Here is a 25,550-nt window from a genome sequence, read left to right as displayed (position 1 = left end):
CGAACGCTCAGCACATGCTCAGTGCTCCACAGTCATCATTGCTACTTAAAAAGAGACCGCAACTCACGTCACACTGGAACGGCTTCTCTCCTGTGTGTGTCCTCATATGCTCATCCAGGCCGCGCTTCTGGCTGAAGGCTTTGTTGCATTCAGAACACTGATAGGGCTTCTCCTGTGACAAGGACAATGGCAACGGAAAGTGGTCAGTAGGGGGTCCTGCTCATTCTGCTTAGAGCAGTGCTTGGCACATAGCAAGCACTTAACAAGTACCATCATGATTATTCCAAGGGGGTGGGTCCGGGTCTGAGGGATTCCAAAGAGGGAGAACCAAAACCCAATTTCAGACGGGTTGACGGAAAAGCTGAAACGGTGGCCCAGCAGTTCTTGCCCTCAAAAACCCCTGACCGATTATGTTTGCTTTCCAATCAATCAATCAATCAATCATATTTATTGAGCACATACTATGTGCAGAGCACTGTACTAAGCACTTGGGAAGTCCAAGTTGGCAACATATAGAGACAGTCCCTACCCAACAGTGGGCTCAAAGTCTAAAAGGGGGAGACAGAGAACAAAACCAAACATACTAACAAAATAAAATAAATAGAATAGATATGTACAAGTAAAATAAATAAATAAATAAATATGTACTGGCATATATACAGGTGCTTTGGGGAAGGGAAGGAGGTAAGATGGGGGGACGAGGGGGAGAGGAAGGAAGGGGCTCAGTCTGGGAAGGCCTCCTGGAGGAGGCCAACCACCCAACACCTGGAGAAGAGAAAGCTCAGCCACTTCTCTCAGGGAGAGAGGTGCCATTCTCCCCTCCTCATTCTGGAAAGACCATTGTCAGAAAAACAGGGTGTTTTCTTCACTTAGGATCCAGATTCACTGCACACCAACATTTCCAAAAAACATCCCGCAGACCATAACGTAACCCCAGCCCCTCCCTGATGTTTCAGAACCACTGGGAGATGGAGCAGAAACCACTGTTTCTCCCAGGTCTGTGTGGCTGGTGTCTTTTCTGTTGGCACATCACACACCCAGAGCAGTGTGAGCATTTCACATGTCCCTCCTAAACCTCCTCCTCCTCCCTTTCTTATATCCCATAAAGAGAATGACCGTGTTTCTGATCACACTGCTTCTGTAGATTTTAATTTCAAGACTGGTGAAAATACACATTTACCAGGAAAGTAGAGTGAACTCTACTGGACAACGATTATCACTAAAATCTTGAATCTGACCTCACAATGAGGTACACACAACCCTCCTGTAACGCAGGAGTGACACTGCTGCAGAGCCCTACGTTCAGGAAGACTTGCACTGTGGTCCTCCCCCTGTATCCTACATACACCGCACACATGCACACCAGCGCTTGTTTGGACACCGCCACTGGGCCCTACCCAGTGAGAAGCATGTTCTCTGATTCTGCCATCAAATTCTACCCAAAACCCAAACTTTCCACTGGAACTGACCAAGCAGTTGAGGGCAGAAGAAAGGAGGGTGGGAGAGTAGAGAGAAGGAGGAAAACACACACACGTGTGTGTGTTTCTGTGTGTGTGTGTGTGTGTGTGTGTGTGTTTGTGGGGGTGGGAGGGAGGTGTTCCAACCCAAACCTATTTCCACCGATCCAGAAATGTCATCATCAATCGTATTTATTGAGCGCTTACTGTGTGCAGAGCACTGTACTAAGCGCTTGGGAAGTACAAATTGGCAACATACAGAGACAGTCCCTACCCAACAATGGGCTCACAGTCTAAAAGGGGGAGACAAAACACGGTGCCCTTTCATTCAAGAGAAGTAGCGTGGCTTAGTGGAAAGAGCCCGGGTTTGGGACTCAGAGGTCATGGATTTTAATCCCATCTCCACCACTTGTCTGCTGTGTGACCTTGGGCAAGCTGCTTACCTTGTCTGGGCCTCAGTTACCTCATCTGTACAATGGGGATTAAGACTGTGAGCCCCACGTGGGACAACCTGATTACCTTGTGTCTACCCCGGCTCTTAGAACAGTGTTTGGGACATAGTAATCACCTAACAGATACCATAATTATTATTATTATTAACTGACATAGAGGTTGCAAGCCCTTGTAAGGCCTGTGGACTTGGGAAATTTCCTTTGGAAATCAAAGTATCTGGTTTGTCTGGTACAGGCACACCTAGGTTACAATTGCCTGATAATTCAACCACTCTGGAGAAACAACCCGTAGCATTGGTCGCTGCCTTACCTAGGCACACACTCAACTGCTCTGATGTTCTAGCCAAGCACTGTGGGTAAATAAAATCCTCTCCATCCCTCCTCTCCCGGTCTGAATGGCTACCTGGAGATGGAGGAAACTCTGCCCACAGTGAGCATCAGATTTTCGAGGCATAAAATATCACCAGAAGATCTTCAGAAGATCACCAAAAGATCATCAGAGAAACTGAGTTAATTGCATCTCATTAAGGGAATTAATTGTCCAGTACCTCATCAAACTGCAACAATCCAATGCACCGTTACCAGATGCCAAAACAGATGAAGAAGCAGTGTTAGTTTCCCCAACACCAACTAAGGCCTCGGGTTTAAAAAGTCTCACATTGACTTAAGGAAGTGGATGGACTTCAAAACATAAATAAAGACGACCCTTAACAACGAGAGTTCAGTGACATTTATCATTACAGTACACAGCATGTAAAGGAACCCCATATTACTCTTCCAGAGGCTCTGAACATATACGTCTAGGGAAAACGCTTTGGTTTCCCAAGATACAAGCACATTTTCAAGGAACACAACCCAGCTGTATCTTGGAGCATTCCCATATCGCCCCGCCAGGATGAAACAAACACACGGGTCTCCCAAAGGTGGGGCGAGGTGAGGCGGAGGAGACAGAAGGGCCGTGTCCCTGGCTGCCTCACCCCTTTGACCCCAGGTCCGTAGGAACCCAGAGCTGTGAGGAGCAGGAGAGGCTTCCCGGAGGAATCTCGCGGTCACCTACTGGAAAAATACCTGTGTCCGGAACATCCATCCGGCTGTTATCCTCGCTGCTTGCCCAAGGAAGGAGGCAGGGGAAGACCAGGAGTGGCAGGAACCTCGGTCAAAAGTGGCAACCATTCCAGGAGAGGTGGAGGAGCCAAGGCCAATCGGGCAGGCGAGGAGACCCCAGGGTCCCCCCCTTCCCGCCCCATCCGGCGCCCTGGAGAGTCCCTACAGCCAGGGCTGAATGGGAAGGGGAGCAAAGGTGGACGTGCACCCTCAGGGAACTTCTCCGGATATTCCACCGCTGCGACCGGCTGTCCCCGGTGCTCCGAGCGCCTCTGTCGTGGGGAATCAAATTCTATCTCCAACACGTAGCTCAGTCTGTAACCTTGGGCCCCTCTGCTTTATCCTTCCGCCCCTCCGCGGGCTGATCCGTAAAGCGGAACAACGCCTGCCTGCTTCCCGGGAGTATTTTGGGAATCGCTTTCTCAAGTGCCTTAGGCCTGTGGACGGCTGGTGCAGAAAGGCTAAGCTTTATTCATTAGTTGGGTTTAAACTGCAGACAGAATGATTAGGTTCCTGATTAATTCTGCTCTTGAATGATTACACATTCTAACTGACACTTAGATTGCCCTCCATTCTTATAATAATGGCTGCCAAGTTATAATAATGGAGGGCAATCTACGTGTCAGCTAAACTATGTAATCATTCAAGAGCAGAATTAATCAGGAACCTAATCACTCTGTCTTCAGACAGAAACCCACAGCAACTACACTTTGCATGGCCCGTATCACAGCTGCCCTCTGAATGTATCATATAAGAGGTCTCACTCTTTACAGGGTTAATGTCCTCTTGAGAGTGTGGCAGTGACTTCAAGTGCAGATTCAAAAATACGTTCAATGTCAATCCATTGATGAAACCTTGAATTCTTTTTAATGTCTGAACTAGGGAAAAGCCAAGTTGGACTGTAAGTAAATGCTTCTTCTTGTGCCAAGAATAACAATGCTCTGGAAATGGAAATTGGGGAAATGAGTTTAGAGAAGTCAGGACCAAACCAGAGTCAATAAAGGAATTTCTGGGTTGGACCTAGACCTGAAAATATGCCGGACTGGAGCACGATCTCTACTGAAGAATCACATCACAGCATCACAGAAACCGGCAGTGTCCACAGGGAATAATAACAGTGTTATTTGTTTGGTGCTTACTGTGCGTCAAGCACTGTACTAAGCACTAGGGCAGATATAAGATAATTAGGTCTAAATAGGAGAGAGAACAGGTATTGAACCCTCATTTTGTAGACAAGGAAAGTGAGATCCAGAGAAGTTAAGTGACTTGCTTAAAGTCACACAGCAGACAAGTGGTGGATTCCTTTGACACTCAGTCCCCTGCTCCTCCCACTAGGCCACATTACTTTCATTCATTCATTCATTCATTCATATCATATTTACTGAGCGCTTACTGTGTGCAGAGCACTGTACTAAGCTCTCTCCGGGAACACCAGTGAGCCGGGTGTGGTGCCCAGGGGTAGTAAGGGGCAGCAGATCCTGGAGCTCCTCATTGACTCTAGCCCTGGCACCCAAGATCATCAAGAGAAGCAGCGTGGCTCAGTGGAAAGAGCACGGACTTTGGAGTCAGAGGTCAGAGGTTTGAATCCCGGCTCTGCCAATTGTCAGCTGTGTGACTTTGGGCAAGTCACTTAACTTCTCTGTGCCTCAATGACCTCATCTGTAAAATGGGGATGAAGCCTGTAAGCTCCCCCGTGGGACAACCTGATCACCTTGTAACCTCCCCAGCGCTTAGAACAGTGCTTTGCACATAGTAAGCGCTTAATAAATGCCATTATTATTATTATTATCAACTCTAACTCCTCTCATTCTCCACCAGCTTTTTCCCCCAAACGTGCCAAAGCTCAACTCCGAAAACACCCCCAAAACTAACCAATCAAGCACTGGACCCTTGAAGATGTGCAACACAGGAATCTAATTTTCATAGGGAATCAGTGTGGCTCAGTGGAACGAGCGCAAGCTTGGGAGTCAGAGGACATGAGTTCCAATCCTGGCTCTGCCACTTGTCTGCTGTGTGACTCCGGGCAAGCCACTTAACTTCTTTGTGCCTCAGTTGCCTCATCTGTAAAATGGGGATTAAGACTGTGAACCCCACGTGGGACAACCTTGATTGCCTTGTACCACCCCCAGTGCTTAGAACAGTGCTTGGCACATAGTAAGTGCTTAACAAATACCATCATTATTACTGGAAGCCAACCACAGGAAAAGAATGTGACTGAAACCGTGTGGCCTAGTGGAAGGAGCTCAGAACTGGGAGTCAGATGGAAGGAGCTCAGAACTGGGAGTCATGGGATCTGGATTCTAATTCTGCTCTGCCACTTCCCTGCTCCCTGCTGTGTGCCCTTGGGCAAGTAATTCCCTTCTCTGTCAGTTCCCTCATCTGTAAAATAGGTATTAAAAACCTGCTTTCTCTCTCCCCACACTTTAGACTGTGAACTCCATGTGGGATAGAGGTTGTGTCCAATCTGATTGAATGTACCTACCCCAGCATTCTGCACAGTTTGACATGTAGCAACCACTTAGTACCACTATTATCATCATCATCATCATCATCATCATCATCATCAACATTAAGCCATGGCCCGGCCTGCTGGGGGGCACTCTCCCATAGCAGACCTTCTCTTTGATGCATTTTTCTTATGCAGAGGTGCAATCCAGCCCCAGTATCAATTCTGATCAAGGAGTCACTCTGAGGGCCAGTGGGTGACAGCAAACACAACTCAGGAACCCTACTGAATTTAATGCCCAGCTGCAACCTCCTTCTTGGCATAAAGCACAATAGCTGATGCCAAACACCGCTCCCAAAATGTCTTGTTTAGTCAAGAAGGTATGCTCACTGTGGGCAGGGTATGTATTGCCTGTTTCTGCTGTACCTGCTGAAAACCTCAACACAGTACATCGCACTCAGTGGTTGCTCAATAAATACCACTCGTGCTACTACTAAATGCAGCATCCATTTGGGTTGAAAGGACTTTACACAATTACTAGGAGAGCGGACAGAAATGCCATAAGGAGTTGGGCCAAGCAATTATCTTGTTTTGCTTGTTTCATCATTCAGAGGAAAAGCTGTGATGTGTCAGTGGCAGAGAGCTTTTGGCCCAAGGGAAAGGCAGTTTATGGAGGTCCCTAGAATATAAATGAAAGTCTTAACTCGCGTGATAAATATCCCTCCTATAGCAAAGCATTCCATCTCACTGTGCATAGTCGCATTTGTCTCTTCTGTACATGCATAATTCTCAACAGAGAGGGGAAAAATGTAGTAGGGAGGGCCACATTGAGGTAAAATGGCCATCAGTCAATTTAAGCAATCAGCAGAATGTTCTGGGGGACAAAAAGCTGAAAAGAAAAAAAACGTAACCACCGACTCCTTCGGGGTAGTCACAAAAATACAGAGAACCGCTAGGATGATCCTCTACAAGCCACTGAGAATTAAAGACCCAGGCACTTCTCTGAAGGAAACAAGGAAGGCATCATGTTGGAAAAGGGCAATGTGGGCTCTTTTGAGTGTTACAGAATGCCATATCTAGTTTCAGGGCTCGTGGTCTGAATTCGAATTTTCCATCGGACAGTGGCCTCACGTACCTGATGCGGCCCGTGACCCCGGAAACATTTTACTTCGTAAACCGACCCCAATTCCCACCTTGTTTTACCTGCCACGCTATTTGAACATTTCTTCCTCCTGTTTGTAAGTTACTGCGTGTCCATCTCCCTAGCCCATAGTACAGTGCTCTGCACACAGTAGGCTCTCAATGACTACTACTGATAAATTCCAGAAGTCAGGAGTATGTTACAAGAAGCTCCCTGGAATCTCCTAATGATGATACCTAGTTGTCTGCAGAGTGCCTTCACACCAATTCTCTCATGATACCCTCATAACTCTACACTGTAAACTTGCTGTGGGCAGAAACTGTGTCTACCAACTCTGATGGAATGTACTTTCCCAAGCTCTTAGTACAGTGTTCTACACAAAGTAAATGCTCAAGTAAAATGGGGATTAAGACTGTGAGCCCCACGTGGGACAGGGAATCTGTCCACCCCGATTTGCTTGTTTCCACCCCGGCACTTAGTATAGTGCCTGGCACACAGTAAGCACTTAATACATTATTATTATTATTATTATTATATGACAAAGGCATCCTTGGCCTTGTAAACACTGCACCTAGAACTCTGGAGGATTTGTGGGAAGTCTGCAGAAAGCTCGAGTGACTATGAAAAGCAGGTTCCTACCCAACGCTTCCGGAATTGTTTTGGCCCCACTGCTAATGGGAACCACGTTTTCTATAAAATTTGAAAAGGAATTGCACAACCCACGTATAGAAAGCTAAAAATAAGCACAATACACAGACTTTTGTTTTCTACATCCCAGAGGCATAAAAACTCTGAAAATAGAAGCCAAGGAGGCACTGACTCACTCTTAAACAACACCCCTGGGCTAGGACCACAGATCTCTGTGGGTAACCAACAGGGCTGGGAGGTTGGAAAAGTCTGGTGTCTTCTCCAGGGGGAGAGAGTGGAGTGTGGAAGCACAAGAGACTACCCGTCCCATGGCAGCACAAGAAGAGAAGAGGGGCGTGATGGAAGTTGGGGGAAGGGGTGGGCCTCCATCAGCCACACCAGCTAATAAAAAGCCTTGCTTTACAACCCACGGTCCTGTAGTGGCCTGTAATTGGCCCATTTTGAAGAGCTCAGAATGGAGCCAGGCCAACGGGGGGCCAAACTCTTCCTTTCACAGCCTAGTTCTCCTCCAGATCTCGTGAGGCTGCCACAAAGGCTTCGTTCGCCACATGCCTTCGAGGATGAGCCTTTGTCCAAGTCCTCACCCTGGCATGGAACTCCACCCCATTTCCTATCCAACACTCCCCCACTCTTCCCATTTTCAAAGCCCTACTAAAAAAAAAATAATCACACTTCCACCAAGAGGCCTTCCCTGATTAGACCCTCATGTCCCCTATAAACTCTCCCGTCTATGTTGCCGATGCACTTGGATCTGTTACCCCTTAATCACTTGATACTCCAGCCCCATTGCACTTATGTACATATCCTTAAACTCTCCCACTCCAACAGTAATTTAGTTTAATATCTGTTTCCCCCCTCTAGATTTTGAGCTTCTTGTCAGGAAACACTTTCCCAAGCATCTAATACCGTGCTTGACACACAAATAGCGCTCATTAAATGCCACCAACTGACTGAAATGCTCTAGCCGGTACTTGACTTGTTTTCAGATATCATGGTTAAAGTGAGTCTTTCACGGAGGCCTGTTTCTAGGTGGGGACTATTGCCTGAGCAGCAAAGGGGGAGCCAGGGACTGCTTCTATGATGACTCCCCCTCCACAGTCTCCCTCCAAGCCACTAGTGCCCAGAGACAACACTCAATAAATTCCATTGATTGACCGATACTCATTGAGGATCCTGAGCACTAGCAAGAGGACGCTGGTGAGTTGGTGTTTGAAAAGCACTATGAGATCCTGGGATGAAAAGTGTTATTGTTTAAACTGTCTATACAGGAAGCCACTTCAGTTCTTACATAGCACCTCATTATTTAGAACTGCTCCTTCGAATGAAAGCAAACAGTGCTCGGTGGGGCGGTGAAAAAAAAATCTCAAAAACACTGATACTAGTCGATGGGGAAGTTTTTTAAAGTGAAAAAAAAGTGCTACTTGGCTCCATCACCCTAATAGTAAATCTCAAAATAAAAATAAAGATAAAAACTATAGCAACAAGTTACAAAGGAAATGCATATCAATGGAAAACCGACGGAGACACTTAGGAGATAAAAAGGGAGTCAAAGCATGTGTGGATCCAAGGAAAAAAACTGCTCAGTTTCAGAAAACAGCCACATTGGACATTCCCTAGGAAAGACCATAAAAGCCTAATGCCATGGGAGACCAGAATAGCTGACGTCAAGAATTTTACCTTCAGTTCTGGATAATGTCCTGGCAAAGAAGAGGACAAATCTGCATCGCTTGCAGAGATGGACAAATGAAACCACATTAGCCTGGATCCATGCTCAAAAGGGACTTGAGAGAGTTTCTTCTGAGTATTCGTGTACCTACTTATATTCATCCTCCGCACTTACGTATATGCAGTTATTCAATTGTCCCTTCAATTATTTACTTTGATTACTCCTCTATAAATACTTTTATGGGTCTTCCCATTAGAGTATAAGCTTCTTGTAGGCGGGAAATGTGTCACTGCTTGTTTGTACTTTCCAAGCACTTATCACTTGGGAGCACAACAAACGCTACTAATACCACCCTAAAGCACTCTGTTTATTCCCCAGGGTCAAACCAGGAGACTCTGCCCAGATGGTTATTACAGACCCCAATAAGAGCTATTTAAACACTATTTCTCCAAAGGAATGATTTGGCCACAATTTCCAAATGTATTTTTTGCTTACACATTTCAATCAGAGACTCCAAAGTCTCATTCATTGTTAGATCGATCAAATGGAGAGCCATTAAAACATGTCCTCGGGTTCTCCCAAGGAATTTGCTTACAATCATCTAGACAGCTGGGCAAGCCTGACCTCAAGTCCATTTTTCTGTTGTCCTTAGATATTTTAGGCCAACACCATCAAGCTCCGCCACTTGCCTTCTGTATGACCCTGGGCAAGTCACTTAACTTCTCTGTGTCTCTGTTTCCTGATCTGTAAAATGAGGATTCAATGCCTATTCTCCCTCTTACTTATACTGGGAGCCCCTTGTGGAACAGGGACTCTGTCTGACAGTGCTCGACACATAATAAGCACTTATTGCCATAATAATAATAATAATGATAATGGATATAAGGAAATAGATCTCACCTATCTCACCGCCGACCCCTTACCCATATCCTCCCTCTGGCTTGGACACTCTCCATCATGTATGACAGACTGCCATTCTTCCCACCTTCAAATCCCATCCCCTCCAAGAGGCCTTCCCCACTTAAGCCTTCATTTCCTCTACACCTCTCCCTTCTGTGTTACCTATTCATTTGGAACTCTACCCAATATTCACCTCACCCAAAGACTCACAGCACTTATGTACATATCTATAGTTCATTTTAATTGTCTCCCCCTCTAGACTGTAAGCTCCTCATGGGCAGAGAACCTGTCTCCTACCTCTATTGTACTGCAGTCTCTCCCAAGTGCTTAGCACAGTGCTCTGCAAACAGTAAGCACTGATTAGCACTGATCGAATGATTACCCAGAATGGCACCTCTCCTAATGAAAAGGCCCACAAAACCAATGAAAATTGAGCATTAGCTGCATCTGAAACTTTTACTTGTGTGGGATGGCTATAAGAGAGCATTCAGGATGGAACGACGTGGAGAACGGTTTGAATTGTGTTAAGGTAAAGGATGATTATAAATTGATATACAATTCCAAGGTCATTGGAATTGGCTCTACTTCTTTTTTGAAGAGATATAAATTATTTCTTCAATGTGAAAAAAAACAGAGGAGCCAGGAAGAAGGCACTTTAGGCTTATGGCTAGCCTCGTCTTGAACAACGACAACAAAAAAAGCGTTCATACCAGCAATATAATATTAACCCTGACATCAAATCATTAGAAGAAGAAAGTCAGAAGGAAGTCATACCTCAATCAGCTACAGGTGGTACAGAACCAACTGTATAAATTGTCTTTTTATAAGCTTCAGAAACACTGCATGAAATGGGACAGCTATTGAAATAGCTGACATTTTGACTACACACAAAAATTCTGTCCAATTCAGACCCACAATCAATCAGTGGTATTTCCTGTGCGCTACAAGTCACAAAATGTTTTGAAAGGGATACAAGGAGGGAGGGAAGAAAAAAATTGGGTATATTACCATTTCCATGAAAAGAGGGAGAGGGATAAGGATTCATTTTCAAATACCCATCATTTTTCAACTGAATATTTCTAACACCGAACTGATTTTCTCCCCTAAACCTTTACTCTTCCTAACTTCCCCGTCTCTACTGACAACACCTCCATCTTTAAGGACAGGGATCATATCTTTGATAATAATAATAATGGTATTTGTTAAGCACTTACTATGTGCAAAGCACTGTTCTAAGCGCTGGGGGGATACGAGGTTATGATCTGCATTGTACTCTCCCCAAGCACATAGTACAGGGTGCTTCACTCGACAGGCCCTAATTAATACCATCATTTGATTAGGGAGGATACAGAATGATGTATTTACTGAAGAAGTGAGTCCAGAGAGTATGTAAATCATTTTCCATTTGCTTACATAAGTACAATTTTTCAGTCAATCGGTTACTGGTATTTGAATGCTTACAGTGTGCAGAACACTATACTAAGCACTTGGGAGAGAACAGGGAAATAGAGTAGGTAGACATGATCCCTGCCCACAACAAGCTTGCAGTTTCTGCAGGAAAATGCAGATCTTCAGTTTTTTCCTTTTCATCCAATAGCAAATCCATCACTACAAATCCTTTTTACAGTGGCTCAATATTTAAGCATCAAATTTAACACTACTTTTTCGGTCAAAATCCACATCTTTTTCTCTAGTCACTGAGAACTGTTCCATTATAGACACTACTTCCAAATTCTTCTTAGTACAGTGCTCTGTACTTGATAACTGCCTCATCTGTACTGAAAAAAATCTGTTGATTGATGCCATTTAAAGCATTTTGATTTATCATTATGCAAGCAATGTTTGAAAGCTGGCTCATGAATTTCAGGAAAGGAAAAGACAGAACCTTCTGGTAGCAAAGGGGCTGCTTGGACACTCTTATTTCCTTTTATATACATGTGCATTGCATCACGTAGGTATAGTGAAGCATAAATGAAGTTGCTTTTTCAAAGATAAAGCTATTCATGGTGAGAGTCTATCCATGCCTGAGAGTGCCTCCAACTCTGTTCTCTCTCCTGCTTAGGTGATGAGCCGAATTGTGTCTGACCTGATTATCTTCTATCTACTGCACCAAGTAAGGGCTTAAGAAATACCATAATTGTTTTATTACTCTGACTAACACTCACTTTGGCATTGTTTGCTGATAAAAATATATCCCTGCTGTGCTAAATCCTCTGGTGTGGCAAAGGGCCTTTGTCTGCTGCTTACCTTACCTCCTAGTATCACAAACCTTGGTAAACCTTGGTTCAAGGAGAGGAACTTCTCTTCCAGAGGCTCCTCAATTGACCCATCTGTCTGATCATGTGGCCTCACATAACCCACAGCTACAGTTGTTACATGATTAGATTCTGTGTTGCACTTGAAGCATTTCATTACTGCCTCTCAGCTTGTGTTGAATGCCTTTAAGTTTATCAGCAGGAGCTGGTTTGAAGTTTTTGCACGTAAACATTCTTTTCAGCAAATCCCATCCAGCAGAACAATAATATTGGTCCAGATTAAGCATTCTGTGCAGTGAACCAAGAGCCTATCAAATCAGATGCAACACCCCTTCTCACAGGGTTTACACTCTGAGATAGAGGAAAAACGGGTACTTTATCTCCATTTTGCATATGAGGGAATTGGGGCCCAGAGAGGTTGAGTGACTTGTCCAAGGTCACCCAGCCACAAGTGGCAGAATAGGAGTAGCATACAGTAAGCTCCCAGTAAATACAAATGAAAGAGCAAATAGCCTTAGGGCTGTTGTTTTGTTGTCTGTCTCTGCCCCCTTCTAGGCTGTAAGCCCGTTGTTGGGTAGGGACCATCTCTATCTGTTGCCAAATTGTACTTTCCAAGCGCTTAGAACAGTGCTGTGCACACAGTAGGTGCTCAATAAATACGTTGGAATGAATGAATGAATGAAGCTTTCCGATTGTTTTGGGCACAATTTGTTCCTTGAGGTGGGAACCTAAGGTTTCAAGATGTGCCTCATTAATTTATTTTGGGTCTCTATGCCGCTTTATAGAAGAATCAGACTGAATGTTTGAACTAAACATTTCTGAATACCTTTTTCTAATTCCCATCAAGACTGATTATTTATGAGCAGCACCGTACTAATGTTAATGTTCTTAACTAGCTTCTGTTGCTAAGTCTCATCAGTCTGGTTTGGAAAAATCTTTAACCTCTTCAAGTGATCAGATCATAAAAAAGAGCATGCCAACCAAAGAGAAAATCACTTGAATATCTTAAGCACACATCTTTAGTAGATAGCTACCTGGAATTATATGCTAAAAAAGATTCTGAGTTACTCACTTTATTAAAATGAATGTGTCACTTGTAAGAGTGTATCCTCCATTGCTTGTAAGGGGCACGAAAGGGCTTTTCTCTTTCCTGAAATTAGTTTAATGGGCTATATTTTCCAAGTGCCTCTTGCCAGTACTCAACCCAAACCATTGAAACTTTCCTCAACAAACTGAACTGTAACCAGCCTGATTTTCTTGTATCTGTCCTAGCACTTAATATAGTGTTTGGTACATGATAAACACTTAATATGCTGGGAAGCAGGGTGGTCCAGTGGGAAGAGCATGCACCTGGGAGCCAGATGACCTGGTTCTAATCTGGCTCTGCTCCTTACTTGTTGTGTGACCTTGAGCAAGTCACTTAACTTCTCTCTGTGGCTCAGTTTTCTCAACTGTAAAATGGGGATTAGATACCTGTTCTCCCTACTGTTTGGATTGTGAGCCCCATAGGGGACAAGGGTTGTGTCTGACCTGATTGACTTGTATCTATCCCAGAACTTATATCTTGTATATGACTTGTATATATTCTTATATATGTATATACACCTGAGTGATGCAATGGACATGTATATAAAAGGAAATAAGACAGGCCAAGCAGCCCCTTTGCTACCAGAAGGTTTTGTCTTTTCCTTCATGAGCCAGCTTTCAAGCATTTCAAGGTCAGTGTGGGCAGGAAACATGTCCACCAACTCTGTTATACTGTATTTTCCCAAGCACTTAGTACAGTGCCCTGCACACAGTAAAGCACTCAATAAATACGACTGACAGAAGACAAATTTTTGAATACCATTTGATATGAATTCTTGCTTTTGAGTTGATCCTTTTTGCAGCACACCTGACAGCAGGGGAGAGGGATTTGGCTATAGGGGAGGAAACAGCAGAGGTGCCATCAGACCCATCAGCCAGATGTGATGACATCAAAACTCGTGAGGTAGGCTTGGAGGCACGGATAGTGGTTTGGGGCTCCCTCAGGCTCATTCTGGCTGCACATCTAAATGAGAAGAATGAGTTCTCCAGATTGACAGTCCACACGGGACAAGGACTGTGTCCAACCTAATTATCTTGTATCTTCTAAGCACTTAACAAGTACCGAAATAACTGTAAATGCTGTGCCATCAGAAGCACTCATCCAGAAGTATTCTATCAATTCTGAAATTATCCCCCCAAGGGTAAGAGGAGGCCAGCATTTCACACACGGGGAAACTGAGGCACAGAAAGGCCAGGTGACAACCCGGAGCTTTTAGAGAGAAGGCCTGGGCCTAATTGCACTTAATCACCTCATAACTTCCTGCCTCACCCTGCTACTCTCCTACTATAACCCAGCACGCATACTTCACTCCTCTAACACTAACCTTCTTTCTGTACCTCAATCTCATCTATCTCGCCACCGACTTCTTGTTCACGTCCTGCCTCTGGCCTGGAACACCTTTCCTCCTCATAGCCAAGAGAGGATTACTTTCTCCCACTTCAAAGCCTTAGTGAAGGCACATCTCCTCGAAGAGGCCTTCCCTGCATAAGCCCTCCTTTCCTCTTCTCACACTCCCATCTGTGTCACCCTGACTTGCTCCCTTAATTCATCCCCCTCCCAGCCCCACTGCACTAAGTACATACTTGCAATTTATTTTTTCATATTAATGTCTGTCTCCCCCTCTAGACTGTAAGCTCATTGTGGGCAGGGAATATATCTGTTTATTGTTATACTGTTCCCTCCCAAGCACTCAATACAGTGCTTTGCACACAGTAAGCACTCAATAAATACAACTGACTGAATAAATGAATGTAAGGACGAGGACTTCATCCTCTAGCCCATCTGGTCCAGATGTTGATCTCACAGCTGGATGGAGCCCAGAACCCAACTCCAAAATGCCTCCCTGCACTGGGATCAAAGAACAAGGCCCCTGTTCACCTTCAAAGACCAAAGGGCGGGACACCGTGAGCCCAGAAGGAGCCCAGCCCACAACTGCATGACAGCAGAGGCTCAGCAGGCAGCGGCCGCGGCACGGACAAAAACACGCTACGGGACAGATGTTTGGGAACTCACTCATGTCCTGCCAATGGGGAAATATAAACAGAATCCAATATTACAAAAATTCAGGATCCAGTCATCAAGCCTTATGTTACTTGGTGATAAACTATCCTTTATGTTGAAGACTGCGTTCCGGATAGAGCGTCACTTTTTTGGCAGTGCTGTGGTATGCTGCTTACATTCTACATACACATGCTCATTCTCCTCCCTCTACCACAAGGCCAAGTATATACAATAGATACAGAGCAGTCAAGCAGATCACATCACAACAGAATATCTAGGGTTGTGTTTATATTTGTAAACGGAGCCAAATCGACCCTCCTAAGTCCTCAATTCACTTCCAGAAGCGGCTTTGTTAAGGAGGCATCAGAAAATGCTAATCCACAAGACACTGCCTTAGGTCATTTAATAATAATAATAATAATAATAATAATGATGATGGTATTTGTTAAGCGCTTACTATGTGCAAAGCACTGGGGGATACAAGGTGATCAGGTTGTCCCACATGGGGCTCACAGTCTTAATTCCCATTTTACAGATAACTGAGGCACAGAGAAGTTAAGTGACTTGCCCAAAGTCACACAGCCAATAAGTGGCGGAGTCGGGATTAGAACTCATGACCTCTGACTCCCAAGCCCATGCACTTTCCACTGAGCCACACTGCTTCTAGATCATTTGATCTACACTGTCTCCACGCAGGGCAGTACTTTCACTACACTGGACAGCCTGGTCCTTAACCTACGAATGGATCCCCACTGGATCAGGGCCGTGGGGATGAGACACGGGGCTTTCAGGTTTGCATCAAGATTTAAGCCACCAACGCTCCCTCATAGCCACCCTCTTCACCACGAGGCTGACTGGCCCTCAGTATGTGATCTAGGGCGACGGGAGGTGTGTGGGGTAGAAGGTGGAAGCAGCAGCAGCAGTTTAAAAGCGGGTCCGAGGTACTCCTCTGCCCATTTATCCAAGGTTCCTGATGATAAACCAGGCCAAGGAGTTCAGGAATAAGCAGGCACATTCTCACTGGACCTCCTGAAAACATTTCAGGGCAAGGCACTTGCCAGGGATAAGCACAAAACTACCAGAAATACCTGAGCCCTGGTATTGGGATTCTTTGTTTCCAACAAGAGCCTGGAATACTTCTCTGCTCTTCTTTCCCTAAATAATGACACCAGATATCTAAGCCAATTACCCACTTGTGTATGCACAACCACCTTTAGCACTTCCGGACTTCCATATCTTATTACTAAAGCATTAATTCTCATTCATATCCACTTTTAGTGCATCCTTATATATGTAAATTACTGTAGAATGTCTCCCTGGCTGGACTGTAAGCTCCTCAAGAGCAGGAATCATTTCTAAATACCTACTGTACTTCCCCAAAGAGCTTAGCTCTTGCTATAATACACACATAATCGATACTACTGATTGATTGAAATGCTTTGAAACTAGGAAGCTTCCTTGACCATCAGGCCTTTTCTGCATTAAAAATGACACTTCTCACTTTCCCTCCCCAACACTCTCTTCCTCCCAACTTGCCCCTCACTACTGGCAAAACTTCCTTCCTGTCTCACAAGCCCACAACCTTGGCATTATCCCCGACTCATCTCTCCCCCTCCCGCCTTTCCTTTCTTCTTTCATTTTATAGTATTTATTAAGTGCTTACTATATGCCTGCCACTGTACTAATCGCTGGGTAGATAGTGGGTTATCAGGTTAGACCCAATCCCTGTCCTGCATGGGGCTCACAGTCTTAATCCCTATTTTAGATGAGGCAACCAAGGCACAGAGAAGTGAAGAGATTTGCCCAAGTCACACAGCAGACAAGTGGCAGATGCTGAATTAGAACCCAGCTCCCCAAGCCCTTGCTCTATCCATTAGGTCATGCTGCTTCTCAACATATTCAGTTTAGTTATTAAATCTGGTCCATTCTACCTCCACAACATCTACCTCGCACAGCTCCCTGCCTCCAACCTCAGCAGCTCCTGGGCTCTCTGGGTCATCTTTTTACACACATCACCCTCCTCCTCAAATGCCTCCAATGGTTGCCCATCCACCTCCTCATCAAGGAGAAGCTCCTCACCACTGGATTTGAGAACGTTCCAAGAGTTCTCTCTCCCTAACCTATTCTTATTAAGCATCATTAGGGTCACACCTCTTCCAAGATGCTTTCCCTGATTAAGTCCTCTTTTCCCCTGGCTCGCTGTCCCTTCTGTGCCAAGTAAGGCAACTGGATCTGTGACCATTACACATTTGATATTCGCCTCATCCAACCCCACAGATCATTTATACATATCTTTGTTCTTTATTATGTATTATTTATTGACATTAATGCCTGTCTCCCCCAGTAGACTATGAGCTTGTTACAGGCAGGGACTGTGTCTACTAATTCTGCTGTATTGTACTCTCCCAAGGGCTTAGTACAGTGCTGTGCACATAATAAGCACTCAATACCACTGACTGATTGATTGATGGACTGATTTTCCTCAGTCTTCCCCTTCTACAAACTGGCCCACACACTACTCTCCTCTAACTGACTCACTGTCCCTTACACTCATCTCACTGCCATCAACCCCCTGCTGCTCCCGCCCTCCCTCCTGCTGGGAAATCCCTCCCCCTACATATCCTAAAGACCAGCACTCTATCTTCAAAGCCCTACTTAAATCCTATCTCTTCCAAAAACTCTTCCCAGGTTAAGCTCTCATCCTCACAACCTAATTTTCCCTCCTTTAGGTACTCAGACTCACCCATCCCCAGCCCACAATATTTGTGTATACATTAGACTAAGTTCCTCAAGGGCAGGGATTGTGTCTACCAACCGAAATGTACTCTCCCCAGCAAGCGTAAGTTCTTAGTAAATGCCGATAATTGAGGGATGATGAATGAGTGTAACTGTCCAAGTATCTACTGCTGCCTGTTGTCTGTAAACCCCAAACTCGCTATTACAGATCTTAGAAAAGAGGAGCCCTGCCTTTGAGGAGCTGACAATCTCTGGTCACTTACATCCTGGCCAAATCAAAATTGGACACCTAAACCATGGACATCCGGTGGGGCAATTATGTCTCTCAGGTCTCTGCTTCCTTCAGTCAAAATCTCAAACCTCAAAGGAGCACTTGATTTTTTTTTCAATCCGTCCATCAGAATCCGGGCTTACAGTCCTGACCAGTCAGCACCACCAAGCCACCGGCTCTCAAGAGCCGATTTTTAAAAGAAAGAAAACAAACCCGAGAGAAACCTGCAAAAACAATATGCACGTCAACTGCCTCTTCTAAGTGTGAATACCGACCATGGACCAGAAGTGATGAAAAGGATGTGGGGAAATTCCTTTCTTATTTCTGCTTCCCATTATTTTCAATTGCAATTCAGAACATAACGTAACAAGGGACTACATTAAGAAGTGGGGAGACTGCTGATGTGACATAACCCTGGCTTCAGAAAACACTTATACGGTTACATGTAATAGCATCAAACTGTTTCTTCAAGAATGAGCATGAATAAAGAGATGAAATCATGGCCTGAAGTCCACCGATGGTTTAATTACCCTTTCTCATCACCCCTTCAATTGTCCCCCAAAAGACAGCTAACACCCCTAGACTACCACCAGTAAAAAATACATGAAGCATGGAGCATTAGACAATGGAAACTTTCTAAAATACACTGAATTTCTGCTAGATGTGTCGCTACCTGTAGAGCCATAAGGAGCTTGCGTGATGGAGGTTGTGCCGGTCCATAAAACCTCCGCAGGCCACTCCTGTCCTCTCCCTAACGGCATCAGAACCGACACCTGGATTGCCTTGCGTGGCTGCCTCTCTCTCCCAAACACATTCTTGCCACAATGAACTGCTGGTGGCATCTGCAGGGCAGAGCCAAGGCAACATGTAGGAAAAAACAGATGAATTGAGGGTTCAAGATAACAATATATTCGGGAAACTGGGAATAAGAAAACCTCCCTGACGAAGCAGTGACTAATTTCTACATCTCTCTACCCCACCAAATGCCGACCCACACCTTTCCTGTAGACCGTAAGCCTCCTTAAGGGCAAGCATAATGTCTACCAATGATATTATATTGTACATTTCCCAGCGTTACGCACTCAATAAAAACCATTAAGTGATATGATGCAGGAGAAGAAAGGACTGCCAGGCAGGGCCATGCAATTAACGGTAAAGGTTTCCGACCAAAGAACCATCTACAGTATCTCAGGTGGCGGGTGGGGTCAGGAGCGCTTAGTATAGTGGCCGGCACATTCATTCATTCATTCAATCAATCGCATTCATTGAGCGCTTACTGTGTGCAGAGCACTGTACTAAGCGCTTGGGAAGTACAAGTCGGCAACATATAGAGACGGTCTCTACCCAACAGAGGGCTCACATTCTAGAAGGGGGAGACAGACAACAAAACAGACCATATTAACAAAATAAAATAAATAGAATAGTAAATATGTACAAGTAAAATAAACAGAGGAATAAACATGTACAAACATATATACAGGTGCTGTGGGGAGGGGAAGGAGGTAGGGTGTGGGGAGGGGGAGGAGGGGAAGGAAGGAGGGGGCTCAGTCTGGGAAGGCCTCCTGGAGGAGGTGAGCTCTCAAGAGGGCTATGTAGGGAGAAAGAAAGCTAGCTTGGCGGATGTGGGGAGGGAGGGCATTCCAGGCCAGGGGGAGGACGTGGGCCGGGGGTCGACAGCGGGACAGGTGAGAACGAGGCACAGTGAAGAGGTTAGCAGCACAGGAGCGGAGGGTGCGGGCTGGGCTGTAGAAGGAAAGATGGGAGGTGAGGTAGGAGGGGGCGAGGTGATGGACAGCCTTGAAGCTGAGAGTGAGGAGTTTTTGCCTGATGCGTAGGTTGATTGGCAGCCACTGGAGATTTTTGAGGAGGGGAGTAACATGCACAGAGCGTTTCTGCACAAAGATGATTCTGCACATGGTAAGTGCTTAATACCACAAATATTATTATTATTATTACTATTATCATCATCATCATCACTACTATTATTATTATTAATGGAGCTGGCTAAATGGGGAGTGAAGACTTCAAAGGCTAAGGTGGTTTCCTTGGCAGCTTCTTGCTGTTCTACAATGTTATAATATTAATAATAATAATGATGGTATTTGTTAAGCTCTTACTATGTGCCACGCGCTATTCTAAGCACTGGGGTAGATACAGGGTAATCAGGTTGTCCCACGTGGGGCTCCCAGTCTTATTCCTCATTTCACAGATGAGGCACAGAGAAGTTACATGCCTTGCCCAAAGTCACACAGCTGAGAAGTGGCAGAGCCAGGATTAGAACCCATGACCTCTGACTCCCAAGCCCGTGCTCTTGCCACTAAGCCACGCAATGCTGCCATTACCTTTGGACTTTGTTGGTGAAATTATTGCAGGTAATTTGCAATGCCCCGCTCCTCTACATCTCTACTTGTTTGCTGCACCCATGCCCTGTTGGGAACATAACTGAAAGGCAAGAGAGAGCGCAAGTGACTCCACAAAGCACTAGTGCTATAGCCCATACTTTCATGCAGGTTCTCATCCAAAAGTCTTCGTGACAGGACCGAGAGGATCTTCTCTTGTTTACAATGGGCAAGCCTATCAATATATCTCTTCCAACTCAAATATCCTCAGTCCCGATGAGAAAGCCCCAGTCCAAACTGGTTGTTTTAGAAGCCTGCAAGTCTGGGAGCTTCCAATCAGAGCCGCCTGGTTAAGTTTTCGCAGGTTTTATGGTCTTTCAATCAATCGTATTTATTGAGCGCTTACTGTGTGCAGAGCACTGTACTAAGCGCTTGGGAAGTACAAGTTGGCAACATATAGAGACAGTCCCTACCCAACAGCGGGCTCACAGTCTAGAAGGGGGAGACAGACAACAAAACCAAACGTATTAACAAAATAAAATAAGTGTTTACTATGTGCCAGGCACTGAACTATGTGCAGGGGTAGACACGAGCTAATCAAACTGGACACATTCCATGCCCTTATGGGGCACACAGTCTTAACCCCCATTTTACCAATGATGCAACCGAGTCAGAGAGGTTGAGTGACTTGCCAAGCACTTAGTACAGTGCTCTGCACACAGTAAGCGCTCAATAAATGCAATTGATTGATTGCCCAAGGTCACACAGTAGACAGGAGGGGGAGCTGGAATTAGGAATCAGGTCCTCATGGCTACCAGGCCCGTGATCTTTCCGCTAGACCGCACTGCTAATCTTGTCTTTTAAAATTCTTGGCTGAAAACCTTTCGAGAGGCAGCTACCGGCCCTAAAGTCCTAGAACATTCAACCAGGTTTTGAGACAGATACGTGCTCAGACAGCATCACAGAATTAGTCACTTACTGGTAGACAAATTTTCATTTTCCGAAGCAGTAGAATGAAAGCTCCCCGCAGGCCAGGAAGGTGTCTCGTGCTTTGAGCTGTATGTGCCCAGGTGCCTGGTACAACACATGGCACCCAATGGAGACACAATAAACACCATGCATACTGGGGTAAAGACAAGCCCAGACAAATTAGATAATTAGATCAGAGTGTGGATGTGAGCAGAAAAGGCAGATTCCATTTCCAAGAAGTAGAGAAGGGTACCCTTCCTTGTAAGTTCTTGGAGAATTTGAGGGGAAGGCACCAGAAAGGAAGACAAAGCACTGCCTCAACAGGAGGTGTTTGCTTGCCCAAATCCCCAAAAGGTGGACCAACCCAGAATGAGATGGCCACTGGGACAAAGCATTTGACAACTGGCCTCATCCCTTCAGGAAGAAAGGAAACAGATGATATTGACATAAACATTTCTGAAAAGACAGAGCAAGAGATGGAGATTTTATCTGCGAGAATAAGTGAGAGTTTAGCAGGGCTGAGTGGAAAGTGTGTTTTATTAAACCACTAATCGCCCTTTCCTGGGGCCAACATTTCCAAGGAACCCAAGAACAAGGCCTCTTTATGGTTACAAAAAGAGATGCCTATTGGCCTCTTTCAAGCTGAAGCCAAAATAAATGGCTTTTAACCCAAAAGTCCCCCCATCTCCTTCATGCAGAGAAGAATTAATTTCACTCAATACCCAAAAGGATCTGGATCCAGGATTTAAAAGATTGTAAGTGTTTAAATGTTTTTTTGGTGGGCTTTTTTTTTTACAGTTCAAGTGTGATTCAGTAGCCTATAGGAATTCACACAGTCTAATTCTTGGCTTTGACTTTTGACAAGTTGAATGATCTTCTGCAGAATCATTCCAGCTCTCCAATACCCTTCTAGAAACAAAAATGATCTTCCACAAACTGGTCTTCTGGGTTTGATGGGCTTTTACCCAGATGGTGACCACCCTTCTCCTATTTTCACTGAGAACAGAACACAAGGAAGCCATTGTGAGCTACAGTAAAAGGGATTTAAGCTATATCAATCAATGGTATTTACTGAGTGTTTACTGTGTGCAGAGCAGTTTACTAAGAACCTGGGAGGGTACAATACAACAGAGTTGGTAGACACATTCCCTGCTCATGGCCTTTCAGTCTAGAGGAAGAATTCCTGTTTTAATCAGGCCAGGGTTTCATCTTGAAGCAAGTTTTCAGCTGAGACGATCCTCCTCCAGTCCAGCCCGGGCTCCTCGCTTGCCCAATGCCAACCTTTGTACTTCCCAAGCGCTTAGTACAGTGCTCTGCACCCAGTAAGCGCTCAATAAATACGATTGAATGAATGAATGAATGAACAGGGCAGGGGCATATGCAACACATAAGGAACAGTCCTCCACACTGTAAGTTCGTTGTGGGCAGAGAACATGTCTACCAGCTCTGTTATAGTTTACTCTTAGTACAGTCCTCTGCATACAGTAAGTGCTCAATGAATAATAATAATAATAATAGCATTTACTAAGCGTTTACTATGTGCAAAGCACTGTTCTAAACGCTGGGGAGGTTACAAGGTGATCCGGTTGTCCCACAGGGGGCTCATAGTCATCCTCATTTTACAGATGTGGTAACTGAGGCGCAGAGAATTAAGTGACTTGCCCAAAGTCACACAGCTGACAATTGGTGGAGCCGGGATTTGAACCCATGACCACTGACTCCAAAGCCCGTGCTCTTTCCACTGAGCCATGCTGTCATTGATTGATTGATAACAGTGGCATGGAATTGACCATCTTGATGCCAGCACTGGTTAAGGAGGCAGAGGCACTGATTCTCTTCACTGGAGCATGGCCAAGGAGCTAAGATCAACAGACTCACCAAGTGACCAAAAGGCTATCCAAGACCAAAAAACAGGTTTAACTGCGGCTTCTTCAAGTACAAGCATGTAAAAATCGGGTGATATATAATGGCATAAGGACCAGAGATTTGGCCAGGAATGAAACAGGGGATGGTTCACATATCCTTGAAGTATCATATTTAATAATGTGCCCTCACACTAGCGAAGGACAATTTGTGGATGTACTTTACTTTTTTTTGTATGAAATAAATTGTGAGGTGAGCCTGTCACAGCTGAAGGTTCCAATTTAAAGTTTCCCTAAATTAAGCAGCAGTTTACAACCAAGAGCCTTTATCTGACTAATTATGGAGAGGAATGCATAGAAATGTGTGAAAATATTTTGGACGATTTTAAGGCGAAGAAGAGAATATGAAAACTAGCTCTTTTAGGGATGTTTCTAAAAATTATTTTAGAAAACAAAAGAAATAGCACTGAGGAGTATACACTGGTTTGCTCTCTTCAGTTCTTCATCCCAATGAGTTTTATGAAGTACCATAAATATGATTCAAAATTTAACATATTGGTCAAAATCATAAAAAATACAGCTAGTTTTAGCTGTCTTTGAGGATAAAATGTTTTAGGAATAATGGCTACATTTTAATTTTTATAATTATTGGGTTTTTTTCTTTGCCTCAGAAATAGAGGAAAACTCCATTTGTATATCAGAAGGCTGCATGTGCTTTCATTTAAAGACTACAGGCTGCCATTTAGGGCTAAAAACAGCATAATCATGACATAGCAGCAAGAAGTCAAATTGTCAAAAAGGTTTTAGGGTACAAGTTTGTCTAAAGATGCCCCTATTTCCTTGCTAATATCAAGTTTTGCTTGAGGGATTAATCAACGGCATTTATTGAGCACTTACTGTGTGCAAAGCACTGTATTAAGCACTCAGGAGAATACCATAGACTTGGTAGACATGTATCCTCCCACAACGAGCTTAAAGTCTAGCGGGAGAAACATAAAGGAGAGCACAATTAATCAACAGTGGTCCTATTACATGCCAGACTAGCTAAGTAAAACCAAATTTAAAATGTTATATATGAACAGAGAGGAAGAGTATCAGGTGATAGAAAGACATGATTACTACTACACTTGCAATATTAAGTACTAGACAGAAACTCACACCCCCTTCTCCTGGAAACATTATTCAACCTCGGCTTCACGAACACTGTCTTCTCCTGGTTCTCCTCCTCTCTCTCTGGCCACTCATTCTCTGTTTCTTTGGTGGGCGCCTCCTCTGCCTCCCACCCTCTAACTGTGGGAGTCTATCAAGGCTCAGTTCTGGGACTCTATACCCACTATACCCACCTATACCCACTCCCTTCGAGAACTCATTTGATCCCGTGGCTTCAACTACCACCTCTCTGTGGGTGATTTGTGGGCAGGAAATGTGTCCATTTATTGTTGTACTTCGTACAGTGCTCTGCACACAGTAAGCACTCAATAAATACAATTGAATGAATGAATGATCCCCAAATCTACAACTCCAGGCCTTCTCTCTCTCTCTCGCTTTCTACGGTCTCACATTTCCTTCCCTCTTCAAGACATCTCTACTTGGTTGCCCTGCCAACACCTCAAACGTAACATGTCCAAAACAAAACTCTTTATCTTCCCACTCAAACCCTGTCCTCCCCCTGATTTTCTCATCACTGTAGATAGCCTCCAGCACCCTTTCTCTCTCTCAAGCCAGGAATCCTGGTATGATCCTTGACTCCTCTCTCTCATTCAAAACCCCCATTTTCAATCTATCACTAAATCCTGCCAGTTTAACCTACACAACATTGATAAAACCTGCCCTTTCCTCTCCGTCCAAACTACTACTAAACTAAACCACACACTTATCCTAGCCTTCCTCAATTACTGTCGGTCTCCTTGCTGACCTCCTTGCCTTCTGTCTCTCCCCACTCAGTCCAAACTTCACACTGCTGCCCAAATTATTTTTCATCAAAAACATCCAGTACATTTCCCCACTCCTCAAAAACCTCCAGTGGTTGCCCATTCACCTCCACGGCAAACAGAAACTCCTTACCCCCAGCTTTAAACCACTCAAATACCTTGCCCCCCCACCCTACCTCGCTGTTCTCCTATTACAACTCATCCCAAACACTGCGCTCCTCCAACGCCAGCCTACCTCAATCTCATCTATCTTGCCACCGGCCTCTGACACCCATCCTGCCTCTG

At 44.7% G+C, this 25,550-nt stretch overlaps 1 protein-coding gene across 3 annotated transcripts in view; it reads right to left on the bottom strand.

Annotated features, from left to right (window-relative positions):
• The window catches only part of PRDM5 (PR/SET domain 5), a 144,582-nt gene that overhangs the window by 12,543 nt on the left and 106,489 nt on the right, over positions 1–25,550 (bottom strand). For all 3 annotated transcript variants that reach the window (XR_005456519.1, XM_038769297.1, XM_038769298.1), the window contains exon 16: positions 68–172. Coding sequence is in view for 2 of the 3 variants with exons in the window: in XM_038769297.1 (XP_038625225.1) it covers positions 68–172 (105 nt within the window). In the remaining variant the exon portion in view is untranslated. The remainder of the gene's footprint in view (positions 1–67; positions 173–25,550) is intronic.

Source organism: Tachyglossus aculeatus, chromosome X5 (genome assembly GCF_015852505.1).
Source record: "Tachyglossus aculeatus isolate mTacAcu1 chromosome X5, mTacAcu1.pri, whole genome shotgun sequence".
Taxonomy (NCBI): domain Eukaryota; kingdom Metazoa; phylum Chordata; class Mammalia; order Monotremata; family Tachyglossidae; genus Tachyglossus; species Tachyglossus aculeatus.
This window is presented reverse-complemented; position numbering and strand designations above follow the sequence as displayed.